The sequence below is a fragment of the Stegodyphus dumicola genome, chromosome 6 (genome assembly GCF_044657685.1).
Source record: "Stegodyphus dumicola isolate Sdum_Otavi_A_Nest chromosome 6, ASM4465768v1".
Taxonomy (NCBI): domain Eukaryota; kingdom Metazoa; phylum Arthropoda; class Arachnida; order Araneae; family Eresidae; genus Stegodyphus; species Stegodyphus dumicola.
Genome location: NC_140773.1, coordinates 196797717 through 196814919, shown reverse-complemented (window position 1 = coordinate 196814919; position 17203 = coordinate 196797717). Strand labels below are relative to the sequence as shown.

The 17203-nt window shown below is 34.5% G+C and overlaps 1 protein-coding gene across 2 annotated transcripts in view; it reads right to left on the bottom strand.

Moving 5' to 3' along the window:
* Positions 1-5053: 5053 nt before the first annotated feature.
* Positions 5054-17203, bottom strand: part of LOC118190940 (protein Wnt-7b-like) — a 385777-nt gene continuing 373627 nt past the window's right edge. For both annotated transcript variants that reach the window (XM_085819318.1, XM_085819320.1), the window contains exon 4: positions 5054-9903. In XM_085819318.1, coding sequence (XP_085675444.1) covers positions 9394-9903 — 510 coding nt within the window. In that variant the 3' untranslated portion in view covers positions 5054-9393. The remainder of the gene's footprint in view (positions 9904-17203) is intronic.

Here is a 17203-nt window from a genome sequence, read left to right as displayed (position 1 = left end):
GAACGCAGCCGAATAGATGGCTAAAAGAGCCTCACAAAGTCTACATGTAAGCTTGGATGTTATTCGGGGAAAGAGTATTCTGTTAGGAACTACTTAAAATGAAGCAAAGAAGCAATCAAAAGATTAAGAATCGCTGTTAGAATAAACAGAAACTTGTGTTAGATAAAGTAAGGAAAGGAGGACTCTGGGACTCTGCCTGAAAAATTAACTGCCGGGGACTGTCTGAATTGCTAAATGTCTACTTGCGGATGCTAATCCTGACAGAAATGTTGTGTATTTGTTATTCTGTTTGTAATATCGTTGGTCTTGCATGGAGGAAGAAGTAACCTATTAAATTATTGCACATAGTAAACCAAGAAAAAGAAGAACAAAATTAAAATTAAAAAGAGGAAAAAAAAAAAAAAGAGTTAAAAAAATTAATCCTAGCGCCCAAACGTAATTTAGTGCAGAAGAGTACTTTGCATGTGCATGACTCTTATGTAAAACATTTAAAAGATTGTGTACCTGTTATCATTAAGATAATAAATTCCTGCATAATTTAGTTCTTTGCTAAACTTAAAGTGGAGTTCTTTTACAAACCGAACCATCCATCTATATTTTCTTTCGTAGTACAATTAAACTTTCAGATTCAGTGCACTCTGTAATCATCTATTTGTTACAGACTGCTTAGCTATGTAAAACATATTGTTCAATGTGGGACCCATCATTAAGATGTTAAATGAACAAGATATAAACAATTTACTCACCAAATGGTCGGCAGTGATTTTTCGCACATACAACGTTACACAGTCCTTCAAGTAACCACATTTCTCCGGAAAAACAAGGCTCTATAGCCAAAAATCAGAGTAACAACGGGCCGGCCAAGGAGTGGGACATGGACATGTGGAGGTCCATCATCTGGAGGGGTACCATTCCGCATAAAAATGGTGGACACAAGGTTTTGTCGCAGTTGAAGTTGCGGTAAGACGAAACTGTTGAATATGTCATGCTATCAGAGGACCGTTACAGGGACATTCTCTTAATTTTCCTTGAAGAAGTATTGTCCAAGAATAAATTGGAAAGTGAATTTACACCAAACGGTAACTTTAGGAAAGTGTAATGGAATTGTGTGGAAAGCTGGTCGATTTCCATGGCTTAAATTCGGTAATTCTGGATGTTCACCGTACCTTTGAAATAAAAGTGTCTTGTTTCTTCAGAGGATGTTCCACGGCCGGGAATTATCGACTTCCATTCGGCCAGAAAAGTCAGTTCTAAAGATAAGCGAAGGTCAGTGTAGGTAACAAGCTATTTGTTGGATGTGGCTGTTCTTATATGGAAAAAAGGTGCACTATTTTTCTCAGTATCTTCTAAATTATTTCGTACGACACATCTAATTGTCGCGACACTGCATGCTCAGTGCACTAATGACGCCATGACCATTTGTTAGTGACTGCTCGAGAACGGCCGATGCTACCTCCGAGACGAATTCGCAATTCAACTGCCTTTCAACGTCCTTCTTCGCTTTCTGTCACATTGAACGCATAACGACTCAGTTTTTTCGAATCGAGGTATCATGTATTTTATACCTTGTAGAGATATTTGTCCCGGCGCAACTTTTTTCGACATCGAGATTCATGAAGTGCTACAGCATATCTTTAGTTCTCGTCAAACAGTTTCACAATTAACCCACTGTAACGATCCTTAGTTTCAATGAACATCAGGTTTAAATAAGAGGACTTCCTGTTCTCATGGGAATAAACAACGAGGGCCGAAGTGGCAAAACAACGAGGGCCAGCAAATATTAAGCTGTAAACGTAAGCTAGCTTCTGAGATGGAAAATAATCAGACGAGTGGTCTTTTAAATATTTATTTTAAAACTTAAACAAATATTTCTGGGTTAAATACAAGTAAAACATCAGCACATTTACAGAAAGAAGAAACAAAGCTTCCGCATGATGGGGAACAGATCAAAATTGTTATTTATTAGATGAGCATTTTATACGCTATCCACTTGTGTTGCACATTTAATTAATTTCTAAAGCCATTTCATTTTTCTGGAAACTTTTTAGAGGCTTACTTTTTTTTTTAGTTTGATGCAATGCTGTAAGTTTGTAATATTTGATTTAACTTTTATCAACAGGTTACAGACTTCTATTACAGACAGGTTACATACTTTATTTGACTTCTATTGTTTATGCTTTGTTCCGCCACGTAGTCGCTCAGTCTTGTGGTGTACACAAATTAAAATAGCAAGCCGTGTAAATTAAAATTAGGAAGAAATCGTGACCGATTATTCAGAGTAGAATTTTGGCTGCTGATTGCTTGTCTGTGGCCTTTCATACGAGTAAAAGTAAACACCTGATGCTAGTTTATAACTTTATGACAGACACTTCAAGGCTTTTCAGATCCTCCCTCATATTGCGATCTTAACATATATCATCATTATCGCATAGCACTTATTTTCTCCCTCTCATATGAGATTCAAACCAGGCTTTATTCATGAGGAGTAAAATTTTTATGCTAATCCTTAGTTTTTGAGTTGCATCTTGTGTCTATGGTAAGCATTAAGAAGACATGATAACTCACCAACTAACTGAGTAACTTCCAAAGATTAGCCATTTTGTACAAATAGTTCGTTGAAGTTGTTAGACAGTTGTCCTGACCTACATAATGATTAGCTCTGGTGGCTGCCTTATCATTAAGCTTAGATTCGAATCATGGAGAAAGCTTGGATGTTTGTAAATGTAGGATCTTGCGGCATGACAGCATTTAAAAGTCTTCTCAGGTGGTTCAGTGGTAGGGAAGAGAAGGCAGAACCTTTGATCCGTCTTTTCCTCAAGGGATTCTCCTTCAGAATTGCTAAAATTCAAAACAAGGTCATCTATCACTTATGTGGCACTAAAAATCCTTGCCAACGACAGACGCGATCCTCTGCTTCTAATCACAGTGAAATTCAAGGACTTGTTCTGATGTTAAACATTTATCAGATCTGTTAGCTACACTTAACTGCCCGCCTACCAGAGTCGCACATTTGTGTTGACTTAGTATGGCCACATTGTGTTTGGGGGCATAAAATATACAAGAGCCCGGTTCCTACTATCCAAAAGGGCAGCCTATACTGTCACGGAGGGTAATAGTGACAGCCATTCGAGTGAGTTATCGTGACGAACAGACTTTTGTTCGATTTCAACAAGTTCCGCACGCTTCGGAATGTGTCTGAGAGATACGTTTTGGTCCATTTGCCCTGAAGTGGTAACTCTGGAAGGTGCTGTATAGTGTGACTTATTAAATCCTTCAGGGGGCTTTTCAAGCCCATTTCTCATGCTCCTGTTCAAGAGTACGAAAGAGCAAGTTGTATAGTGCGGTCTATTGAGATACGCAGAATATGTGCTAATCTTACTTACTCTTAACTGCGCGTCAGAAAAAAACAGTTTAGGGAATCTTCGCTTCTAGGAAATCTAATTAGTAGCCTCTCTCAAAGACTTCCTATAAGGGCATTCTGGGCTCTACTCTTATATTCGCCCTAAGATCACCAAATGTGGCGATATATATTCTGCGCTGGACTTAACTCTTTTGCTGCAGTGGTTTAATTGCTCATTGGTTTGTGTCGTGCGTGTTTTGAATGGTAATGATAGGCGTGGTGGCAAAATTTCAGTAGCATATTTTAGATTGTGTGGAAAGTAAATTTAGTATTAAAAGGTAGGATGTTGGAGTTGTTAACGAGTCTTTTGTTCACGGGTGCGTTTATGAGGATAGAAGTATATTTTTGGAATTTCTGTAGGACTTTGAAAACGGAGTCCGAAATGCGGAGCTGCTATGAGAACTCGGACGAAGAAGGGCGTTTCTAATAGTTCTTGTGTGGATGTGCAGTCAAATGGTTGCTGGTAAAGTATGTGGCAGTCAGCGGAGTTTAAGATTTGGATCGTGGTTTTCTTGCAGTAAGTTAACTTTGGAGGAAGTTTGTTATCGTTACTTTCGAAATTTTCAATCGCAGAAAGACATGTGATATAGCAAAATCCTGGCACTTTTGTTCACAGACGGTGTGTGACTGGCGAAATTTTATTAACGAATGTATTATGGTAAGTGCATTTTATTTTACTGTTTTTATTTTGTAGAATGGTATGTTCATTGTTTTTTTACTGTGAATTCCTGTTGTTATTGTTGTTTTTTGAATTGTTTGTAATTTTAGTTATTTTAGTTTATTTTGTTGATTTGTGCGCAATGCCTAGATTGTGCAATTCGTAGATTTTTTTTTAAGTTTAAACAGGATGCTGTGTACATGGTATTCTTTGAAATTTATTGTTGTTATGTAATTTATTAAAGCGAGGTGTGCGTAGTTCGTAGATTCGTTTGTGCCTAGATTGTGCAATTCGTAGACATTTTTTTAAGTTAAAACATATCGCTGTGTACATGGATTCTTGTCGAATATTTTTGGTTAGAAACTTTACGTTTTTGCTATCTAAATTTTTGTTTTAGTTTCGGATCAGCTGAAATTGTGTGTTCAAAACGTGGTTTTTGCATGTGTGAAATGTTTTCGGAGACATTTTAGGCTTAAAGTTCGAAATGTCGACAAAAAATTTAGATAGTAATATGGCACCGTGGAGTTTCTTGCCAGGTGAGGGCGTATATAAGAGTAGTTCCGCATTCTATTCTCCCTCTGCTGCGCGAGATAGAACTGCATAACGAACGATTTTCGCTACAATTGTTAAATATCTCAGTTGCGTATCCTCAAGATATCGTCGAGTGCAAATGTTTTGAGTAAAAATCTCTCGCTTTATCTACGGGTGGAAGAAACTCGTTTCTCGGAAAAGCTTCTTACAACATAGTGTGTCGCTAGATATGATAACCCCATTACTGTCACTGTCAGAAAGTGAGATAAATCACAATAACAGCATCAGTGAAATACCTTTAGAGGTTATAAGTTTATCTTATAACTTTTAAATGTATTATTTGTCTTAAATCAGTTAAATGCTTTGTTGTAATAAAATTGTTATCTAAATAATTGACAACAGTACAAATGTTCAGCTATCTGTAAAGAAATAAATAAAGAAAAACAGAAACAATGACTGGAGGTTTAACATTTACTTTATTGTAGAATTATTGGAATAGATTTTCGATCTACATTGCTTTTAATTACATTTAAAGGTGGAGATTATCTTACATTATTTAATTACAATAATGAAATGTTCTCAAACCTGCTTGAAATACAGTTGGTTACCAGACATGTGATTCATAAACAGGCAAACAAAAAAAAAAAAAAAAAAAAAAAAAAAAAAAACAGAAACAACTTACTGCTGTTTATTACATAGAATACTGGAATGTTTCCACCAAGAATTGAAGAAAAGTATGTAGGAACTTGTTTCATATCTTTGGACACTTTTTTTTCAAATGCCTGTATTAAAGTGAAGTAGCTTTTCAGTTTATTTTATGAAGCTCCAGTTTTTATTCCCAGTTAAATGAGAAATTTAAAAGAAAATCTTTGCACAATTATGCATTGTGCTCCAAAATGTAGTTTTTGTTTCGTTTTGTTCGCTTTTTTGCTGGGCTAATGGGGGCGGCCGGCAGAATCTGTAAAACACTGGTAGTTTACTCCAGCTTCTCGGCAGTGGAATCGACTGGCTGCATATTTTTTTCATAAGCTGGCTTTCCTGCTTACATGAGGCGATCATCTCCCAGAAAGGTAAACTCATATATTGCCTTACCATGATAAAATTATTTATAATTCAAGCCTGTAGTTTAACGGGTTTTTTTTTCTTTCTTTCTATTTGGGGAACTTAAAAAAAATCTAGCTTGTTGCTAGACATACATCATTCTTATTGCTCCCTCTCCCCAGTTTGTAAGATTTTTTATTAATGTTTAAATAAAAAATAAGTTGTTATTTAAATATAATTTTTTTTATATATAAGTTATGGAACTGTTTCATTTAACGATTTAAAATGAGTAAAGTTCAATGAAAGCCAAAACTAGATTTTTTTTTTTCCAAATATTACTAAATTTATAATCAAGAATGCGTAAAATTACAATTTCAGTTATAAGGTATTTCTCCCGCCTTCTTAGCATGCCTTTGTGGTGTAGTGATCAGCACACTCGGCGCGTATTCGAGAGGTCCATGATTCGAGTCCCGGCGAGGACATTGCTCATTTTTCATCTCTCCTCACATTAAAAAAAAACGTAATGTCTCTATACAGTATTACATTTTATTTCATAACAAATAATAAAACTAGGTTCCTGACTCTTACTAGTATAAAACTGTACTCAAACAGCAAAAAGATATACTAATTTAAGTTGCATATATTACTCATATATATATATATTTTACAACTGTTAAGATGTGTAAAATTAGCAAAGCAAGAAGCTTGTTTTTGGCGTTAATTTAGTCAAGAACTGAATCGATTTCGACGGCAAACAGGTATAGGTCCCTCTTCACCAGAAAGAAAAAAATCCGCCGATTTCTTTCCGCCTGATGAAGACTTACCAGTCTTGCAGATTTCTTTGCTCCTGATGTAAAAGAGCCTGTACCTTTTTGACCTCGAAATCGATCAAGTTCTTGACTAAACCAAACACGATGTTGTTGCTTTGTTAATTTTATGTTTCACTTTGGCGTGTGTTCTCTTCTGTTTTATTAAGAGTTAGTTTAATTTTTAAATTATAATCTCTGAAATACTGTCTGCGGCCTGTAATACTTATTGCTATATTATATAAAATAATACTTAAAGAGCATATGTTGTATGCGTTTAATGATTGAACATTTAAAAAATGTATTGCCATTATGTCATTTTAAATGTTTAAAATTTGGGCTGCTTGATTTAGCAGATTGGGATGCAACAGAGTAGGAAATGTAAGTATAATAGTTCTTCTTTTGATAATCTGGAGAAAAATTTCGAGGCAAACAGTGAAATACTGCCATTCAATAATCTAATATAATTCTAAGTTTAGAAAATAAGGAAGAAATTTAATTTATTCAACTTGGTGCAATATCAATTCTGAATTCTTAATGCTTTTCTGATTTAACGCATTTCATAGATTACACATGCATGGAGTGGTTGATTAATCTGCATACATTGAATATTTTAAAAATTTTAATCGAATGATACTTAATAAGTGAAATACTAAACGAAGTTCATTTAAAAAAAAATTAATTCAGCTTCTTTAAAAAAAAAAAAAAAAAAACGAAAGATTTTAGATTTTAACGGTCACCCAAAAGGCTTTGCTAAGATTTCTTACGCTGTCGCTGAGCTCGCAGTCTACCAGTCTGCTGTTGCACTCACTCCTGCTAACTCATTTCTTTTTGTCTTTTTACTTCATTATTAAGAATCATTTTCTTCACACTTAAGGTCATATACAATTCAACAACTAAATTACAAAAAATTCAAAAGCAGCATGTGTTTAGAGCTTCCGATGAAGTGTTAAGTGTTGGCATAGATTTTTCTATTTTTTTTTTCCAGTCTTTTCTCAGTTTATCTTATTACTGTATAGTTTTGGCTTAAATAAACTTTTTTTTTTTTTTTTTTTGCTTTTTATTAAAGTTTTATGTGTTAAATTTATTAATTAAATATCGCGTTCTTCCCACATACATCACATAAAATTTAGTTGAATAGCAAAATCACAAAATATTTAAAAACAGCATATCTTTGGAATTTCCTATACACAGTCTTGCTCGGTGGAGATAACAATGTTTTAATCCATACAATATCGCCACTGCTCGCTTTCAAATCGCCGAGTTTGTTAAAAATTCATTAAAGTTTTACAACATATGAAACATATTCGAAATTAAAATTCACCCTTCCAAGGGCACATGTTAGGGTGGAGGACTACTTTATACAAAATTTGATGGCCCTAGATACCATAATTTTTTCACATTTAGAAAACATACATACATAGATTCATGTAGATTCTTCATTATTTAATTCCTTTAAAAGGGCAACAATTTGAAAAGAAATACATTTAAAATGATACGCCGCCAAATTCTATTTTGAGACTAATAGCCTATTCCGGCTAACTCCCTTTTGGGCTAATAATTCACAATTTACATTTTTAGGTACTTTTCAACTAGATATTGTTCTTTTATCATTTTATAACTGGGTTACAATTTAATATATGTGAACATATTTTAATAGCATTCATTTCCCCATCTTAATGGTTTTTAAATATTCATGTAAATATAAAATATTTCACAAATTTGAAATGAGTAGCCAGTTTAGACCACTAGCAAAAAGAAAATGATGTTATCATCAAAGTATGTATTCTGGCCATTGTTTTCAAACAACTATGCGTAGAGTTTATTCAGAAAAGTGTTAGTCTAATTTAATCGTACGCCTCTAAATGAATGAATCACCGATCTCGTCAGTATTTCTTGATTCCGTTGACTCAAATTAAAGTAATTTGTCTATCTCATAATATTTTATTCAACCTTTCTCCTCATACTGAGTAAAAATTGTACATCATTCTCCTCACATTCAGTACAGTGTTACGCCTTATACTGAATAAATATTATGATAGCCATTTAAAGTATTTACGTTCTCATTCATTCTTAAAAGTATAATTTTGTAATTGTGTGACATTATAACTTTCTTTCAGCAGAAATAATGCAAAAAATCAAACGAAAATTTTTCCTTTTAACAGTTTCTCTACGCATCTAGGATTATTATTTGAAAATTTTGAATTAATCGAGTTTTATATTTTACGAGTAATCTTGTATTTAATATGCAATTATATGAAAGAATTTTACAAAGTTGCAAAAGTATTCGAATTTGCAGTATTGCGTGTGATATTAGTTTCCTTTTGTTAATTTCAAAACTAATTTGATATTTTCTTTGTTGCATGTAATTTGATAAGAAATAAATTAATATTTTTTCATTTATCTATTAATGCAATATGAAAATTAAAATTTGGTAGTTTTATTGTATGGATCATATCTTTTCCAAATAAATATTTATTTGCTCAACGTTTTTATTTGCCATTAATATTCCTGAAATTATTTTTTATGAATGCTTTGCCATGCGTCAAATTCAATTTCCACAACTTCTCTTATGTGGATAAAATAAGTAAAAAAATACCATTTTAATATTTGGAGTAATTTTTAAAATTTATTAATTGGGCTACTTTGAAATTATAATTTTTATTTATACAAATAAACCTTTTAACATAAAGAAAAATTTAAAAATTACCTCTCAGCAAATTTTGGAGGGGGCAGGCAATATGTATTTTTAAGAATTTCGAAGGGGATTGTTCCTCTAAAACTACTTCACAATTCAGGTAGAAGTATTTAAATATCAACTTCTTTGAAGTTTGTTTTGGATGATATGAAGGTACACTGTTAAGTTATTGTTGTTTTATTTATAATTTAAACTTTGTCTCTGATTTCTCACTTTGAGAAATGTAGTTCATTCTCAAAGTAAAATGGCACAGTTCAGTTCATTTACAGGTATACTTTTCTATTGCTTGGATGCAGGAACGACAGGTAACAGAACAGCACCAAGAAAATTTACACTCACACTGAACTGTCCTATTATATCTGTGCGTGTTATATCCTCTTCCACAACACATTAGGGCACAACTTTCAGGCTTATCTTTGATGTCACGATTACATACGCGACCGACAGTCCCCGGTGATCCTTTCGCAGGATTTGGTTCACAATAATTAGGAGATGTTTCTAAATACACGAGGTCTCTCGCCCTGGGTTTCCTGTGTGGTCTCTTAGATTTTTTCGTCTTCAGGAACAGAGGTCTCTTCTTTCTGGTTGAAGTTATAACATTTCCCGAAGGTCCCCAGAAAGCAAACACCCGCTTAGCTGATTGATATCGTCGCATCAGATAGTCCGCTGTTTTAGTAAAAGCAGGAAGCGTGTTCCAGCATGTCTTTATGGTACAGGAACCGGACACGCCATGGCACTTGCATTCTGTCCGCATCGTGTTGAGAACAGCCTATTGGGGAAAAGAAAGTTTAAATTTCAGTTGATAAATTTTTGTTGCCTATCGCAGAGGTAAAAAAGTCACCCACAATCTACTATAGTTCAGTACTGGTAAGCACTAGATTGATGAAATTTCGTAGGTAAGAGTATTTGTCCTTTACCACCTAACCTATTCCCAATTTTAAATTCTTGTTGCTGCTGGAAAACCACTACATATTGATCGACATGAAACCCTATTACACCGACGTGAAGTAATCGAATTCCTTCACCAATCTGAAGATAATTCAGCAACATTGATTTACAATTAGCTTTTACTTATCTATGGAGATTACACAATGAATTGAAGTGTGTTGATGGCTTCAAAAATTTCGGAATGGTGACAGTAACAGGCCCAGCCATGGTAAGATAGCCTATCAGCCGTCACAACCGCTGAAAGCGCATCAGTCATGGATGAGCTGAAGACAGATCATGGAGCATACAGATATGGCAAAAGGATATGTGCTAACGGCTAATCCAAAGATTATAGTGCAAAAAAATTGGTGTGCGTTGGTTTCCACTGCTCTTGACAAGGCATGTGATGGTAGAAAGTGTGTGTCGTAGAAAGTTTGTCTTGGGATTCTCGAGAATGCATTCATGGAGTCATGGGATGAAAATTTGAATGGATGATATAGAGGGACATTTGCTTCTACCTACAAAATTTCATTTGTTCAGTGCTTACCATTGTCGAACTACAGAGGATAGCGCGTTGCTTTTTGTGCCTTTGTATATATCATATTCAAATGACTTTTATTCATTAAAATACTAAAAATTATTTTTTAAATTCAAGACTGTGAGTCTGTTATCTAGAATTTTTATTGCAGATTCAACGCTTAAGAAATAATATCATTCTAATTCATTACTAACACATTTTTCTTTCTTTCTAATATTTTTTAATATAGCTTCATTTAAAAGTTGGAGTAAGTGGCATCAATATCGATAAAATTCGCGAAAATTTATTCGCCTTGTAATCCCAAGATTGCCGAGAAATCAGAATAATGCAGAATTCATGTTGACATTTATTGCTATACTTTGATTCTCTGGGTGAAACTCAGACGTTATTATACTTCTGATTCCGCCATTGCCATTTGTCATAGAATACCGTCTACGAATCCCAGAGCACTCTGCTTTTATAGCAAATTGTTTAATGGTATATAGTAACATTTCTTTTTGAACACACTTGCACACAGTTTAATACACTTCAAGAGATGGTCGCCGTGACAAACTTTGTTGTATATGTATATATAAGCTTACATTTTATAGTAATGAACTTAGTATAGTAATAACAACAATACAAACTTCAAAATATTTAATACTTCACAATAGTACAATTTTATAATAAATTTTGCTCAAGCATATTTATTATAAAATTATAAGCATCATATTAAGCGTAACTTCTTAAAACTCGGGCAATTTTGCAATAAGATTAAAGCAATACAATTTGAGGAGACTTGTAACCCAGAAAAAATATATAGGTTGGCACACGAAACGTCATACCCTCGCTTTTAGTTATTACACATTTATTTATCATAAAATTATTATGAAATGAATGCATAGTTAACTGTCTGAACATGGAAAATGAGTTTAGCGCAGAATACATGTAATGTGTCCCCCACTTGCTTCACAGTATCTTTAAGCGAACCTCCGGCACACGTTTTCCGCAATTGCACGGCATAACTTCATGATTGAATTGCTATATTTGCTACATTTGAAGGCCTCCTTGCGAATACTTTACCTTTCAAAAGATGCCATGAAAAGAAACCACATGGATTAATATCTGATATATGCAAAGACCGCGGTCTCCCATCTTAATCTTCAAGAAACCAATGTGACATTACGCACACATTAAACATTTCATACAGACTATCAAGAATAACATTAAGCTCTTCCTTGTATGAATCATTGGGCTTTACCACCCATTGTATTGGGTGAATCATTGGGTAACCCAATGATTCACCCAATGTTTCATATTAGAGACTTGTTGCTATTTCAGTGTGTATGTGCATCAGGCGCCGCTGATATTTCTCCAACACAGATCCATCAGTGACTTCCAATTGTTGACTTAATTTGTAAAAGGTCTGTTTGCAAGGAGTCTTGTACCAAAGTGGGCATGAAAGTATCTTTGTGTGGCTTCCAGACTCTTCGTTTGTTCAAAAACACTGAACCAGATGTTATCCGCCATCTTGTAAACTGCTGCTTCGCAGTAAATTAGGGGCCGATTTTCTTAATATCTACCGTATTTTTGGTGAACGAAAGCATTCGAATGTCCATTTTTGACACTGAATATATAATATTAAAAATTTTATGAGATCATTGACGTTTCGTGTGCCATTCTGTAAGAGGAAATAACACTGGAGAAAGCAAGCGCTTTTTTGAAGTAAATCAGAAAACTTTTATAACGACATTTCGTTAATGAATACTGCCAAACAAAGTGCGAATTTTTTTTTCGAATTATAAGATATTTCTCCCGCCTTATTAGCCTGCCTTCGTATTGTAGTGGTCAGAACGCTGGGCGCGTATTCCAGAGGTCCGTGGTACGATTCCCGGCGAAGGCGTTGCTCATTTTTCAGATCTCCTGCTTCCGAAAAAGTCCTAATGTCTCTACAAAATGTTTCTCATTATAAAGAAGATTATTAATAATACCAGTTGCAATGTACTGAATTATCTGCTACTGTTGGTGTTAAATGGTGGGCGTAAGGAATTGATAATTTATTAAAATATTATTTTCGAAATAGCTTTACACTTATGATAGATGAGAAATTAAAATTTAGATAATCTGATTTCATACAGAGATATAACAGAGTTTACACTTGTCGATGATGACAAGAGGAGGCAGATGTTGTTTATTTTAATTGATAAATATCGACAATAGGATTGAAATAGAAATATGCTGATATCATTTATTGTGCGCTTATCGCAGTCAACATTCAACATTATTTGCATTCTGTTCGAATGTGCTGATATCACTTATTGTGCGCTTATCGCAGTCAACATTCAATATTATTTGCATTCTGTTCGAATGTGCTGATATCGTAATGTGTAATAATTTACATCTGAGAATATGAATTAAAGAATAACTTGAAAGTTGCAGTATCATCAAGTAGATTGATATCTGAGCATTCGATAAATACAGTGGCTGTTCGCACATTTTTTAGTCAATTTTCATTATATTTACAGAAGTATTTTTTTAGTCCAAAGGGGCTTTGTCCCTGAAGGACTATTGTTTTCGTTTTGCGAGTTTGCGTTGAATCACTATAAATGCCCGTTTCACTTTTCAAACTGTTGCCACCAACTATTAGAGTCCTGCATTATATTTGAAGAAATTAAATAATGAAAAATCTGCATAAATGCATGTATATTTCTCGCATTTTGATAAAACAACGGTACAGTCGAAACAACGGTAGAGCCATCGAATTCTGAATGCGAACCTACTGCGAATATGGGCATGTGGAAAGCCCAAATCTGAAACTTGGAAATTTTTTTATGATCGATTTCACGTTTTGTAAAACTTTAACGAATTTTTGGGTAACAAACTCAACGATTTGAAAGCGAGCAATGGCAACATTCTACCGGGGGGGGGGAGGAGAAACCTTTTTATTTCCAGCGTGCGGAACTGCGTATCGGAAATTCTAAAGATAGGCTCATTTTAGATTTTGCGACATTGCTATTGAACTGAAATTTATGCTTTAAGTGCGAAGAATACGATATTTAATGAATAAAGGTAACACACAAAACGTTAAAAAAATTCCCCTTTGGACATAATTTAAAATCTGAAAATTTTCAGATTTTTTTTAACCTAATTTTTTTGCGTTTTAAATGTTCTATTTGATAACTCTTATTCTTTACTGTCTTTCTATACCATAATTCCCAAGACAATAAAGCCTTTTGTAATGCCGGATGAGTATTTAATGGCATTTCTTTTGAACGGCTTTACAAAGTCCAAGTAGGTTTGTTAGGTTGACGTTTGGACAGAAACCCAAAATTCAGGTAAATCTTCGATCAGACCTGGCGTCAATTATGCACAGGCCCTTAACTCTGAAAGGAAACACGTGCAAACACAGAAACCCGTTCAGACACATGTAAACACTAATACCGATTTAACTGACGCAAGCTCGAATCCTACGAATAATTTTAAAATGGGTGGAATCGGAGATCTACTTATGAAAATTATGACTGAATTTCAAAAATTATTTGGCAGTAACTTAAACAAACTCACCCAAATATTCAGGCGTAAAATTCCAGACATGAGAAATTGTGGAAATGACCTCGGTCAGAAAACAAACATTTTCTACCAGATATTGGAAGAAATTAACAACATTGTGCAAAGAAACTAAGATCTTACGTGTCCGACATATTTCATATATTTTGTACCGTTTCATGTCTAATTTCTCCAATTTAATATGTCATTTTGCACCACATTTACCTGTTGATCATATACTCTTTTACCTGCTTCTTATGTTGCGTACCGGCCCACCAGCGGCCGAGCGGTAAAGTCGCTGAACACTGGTAGTTCGGTCCGAGGTTCGAATCCCGCGAACGGGCTGGCTGCATGAGCGTTTTCGTAGTTTTCTTCATGTGTAACGTGTATACGAGCCAGTTTCCCTTAGAAAGTCCTCCACGAAAGGCATCCCTTCCCTTAGGCAGATAGCCCTAGTGTGCTTTGCCATAATTAAATACACACCAACTATGTTGCGTACCTGTGAACTTTTGACTCTCCCTAAAAATCTGGCTAATACTTGCTTTGTATTTTTTGTATTCTTGTCTTTTCATCTCGTGTGTAGCAGCTCAGGACTGTGGTTGAACTCGTCTACGACTCTTTTGACTCGTTGATATGTTCTCATTTTTACTTCCCGCTTTAGGATGAACTATTTCAGAGCTTTACTCTGATACTCCAACTAATGCTATGGTATAACTGTTAGAAAATTGACTGCTTGTTATCCAGGGATAGCGCATTGACGCGCGGGGAGTCGACAGAAACCCAAAGCACAAAAATCTATGGATGATGCATCAAGAGATTTAGTAGGGGTATCAGTGAAGGGTTATGGCCTCGATTATGCGCTTCTTGCTCCATTTTTTCTAGAATTAACAGTGGATTTTGAAGTGGGCTGCTTGTTTTGTCTTGATGCAATTCTGTTGATTGATGGCACTGTGAGCAAAGAGGAGGTATTATATATCAGAAAATTGGTTATAAAATATGTTTCTTATAATATGTGGAATTGATCTGAGTATTTTTCTTCATTCACTTCATTTTTAATTTGTCGTTATATGAAAAACCAACAACAATCTTTTTAAAATAAATCCTTTTAAAAAACTTTCTTTAGATTCTTTGACCCATGTTTTAAGATTTTTTCCTTCTCTTTGATAGTAATAAATGGATCTTTTTTTACAGCAGTCATTTAAATATACCCAAAATTCCTCTACTGAGATAAAATTTTTCCATTTTTGTCGGGATAAATATTTCTTATAAACAATTCTGCAGCGCGTTCCGGTTCGGCGATATGACGTGAAGAAAGATGATGGACATTATATTTTTTTGCCTTAAGATTCAAACCAACATTAATCACTTCGTTTACAGTTGCCACTCCACAATTTAATAATTTTGCAATTGTCCTTCGTCTTGGCGGATTTTCTTTCAGCATTACCTTTGTAACATTCGAAACATTCCGTTTTTCTCTTGGATATGTGTTTGTAACAATTTTTCCGCTGAAGCCAACCTTTGACGCTTTTTCCCTTTCTTATTGGCTATATTACCCCTATCGTAGTTTTACATATCGAAAAACCATGGCGCTCATATTGTTTTTAAATAACTAGAAACAAATAATTTTTTAAGAAAGAGCACAAATATAGCCTTCCATGCATTGCTTTTTTGTGCCATTTTGCATGAAGATAAAAGGTTATAAGGTATTTCTCCCGCCTTCCTAGCATGCTTTCGTGGTGTGGTGGTCTGCATGGTGGGCGCGTGTTCCAGAGGTCAGCAGTTCGATTCTCGGCGAAAGCGCTGCATATTTTTCACCTCTTCTGCTTCCAAAATTACCTAATGTCTCTACGGTGTAGCTGACCATAATTTATACTTTCAAAAATATAGCTGCAGTTAAAAAAAAAGAAAATGTAATCTGCAAATTGCAAAATAAAATCTAAAAAATGTGCGAACAGTATTCCGTATAACCATGTCGGTATCATTTACTGTGTTGTTATGGCAGTCAACTTTGTAATCAAGTAGATAGTTATCTGAGCGTTCTTTCATAATAATATGACAATTTAATTTTTTTAAAGCATAGGAAATACCGGAAGTTCGTATATTTTGATAAAATTTGGTAATAAATCAAAAGAAAGTTATAAGGTATTTCTCCCGCCTTCCTAGCGTGCCTTCGTGGTGTAGTGGTCAGCACACTGACTAACTACTCTCAGATATAAACCAATGAATTATTTTCTTTAATTGATTAGGCAAATGGCTCACTTTTTTAAAGGTGTAAGAATTAAATTAAATAATGAGAATAACTTGTGTATTCAACATTTAAGACTATTCTTAGTCAAACAGATTTTACGATTTTCTGTGTCTGCACGTGCGCTATTTAAAACATTTGAAATTCTTATTTTTTCACTGTTTTAAAGCCATCTTCGATTATCCGTGTATATCCCGAGTTTAATTATCACCAATAATGGGGAGATAATGATGCAATGCTTTTTAACATGCAGTCGAATAAATGTCAAATTCAGTTTTGTGTATTGACTTTTACTCTGTTTTTGACTCTTATTTTAAGTACCATTTCACTGAGAAGCTATTTTGTTGCTGAATAATAAATTCATATTTCAACTAACATTTTGACTTTAAGATACGCAAGTAAATATATAACATGATTAAATAACAAATTTCATGCAGAGCTTTCCAACTGATTGCCTTGTGGCCTGCATAAGAATGCGTGTGATCTGGTATGCTTATTCTTCGATTCCATAACATTCCTGTTTACAAAATGAAATCGCTGAAGGTTTTCTGTGGGGTAAAGAAGAGATATTCGTAATCTTCTAACGAAGGGGCGGGGAGTTCTTTACTTACAGACTGCGTTTCATGTCAACTACGCCAGCTATTTAGCGTTTGACAGCATGTTGTAAGAACACAAAGTTCCGGCTCCAGTTTCACCAGGGGCTTTGCGGATGTGTATTCTTCAAAGGACTTAATCCCCAAAAGTTTCTATTTACCTCAAAAGAATGGCAAGGGGGAAAGGAAACTGTTGTCCCTCCCACGGATCTCGAAAAAAAGAGGAAACAACAAAGGTAAA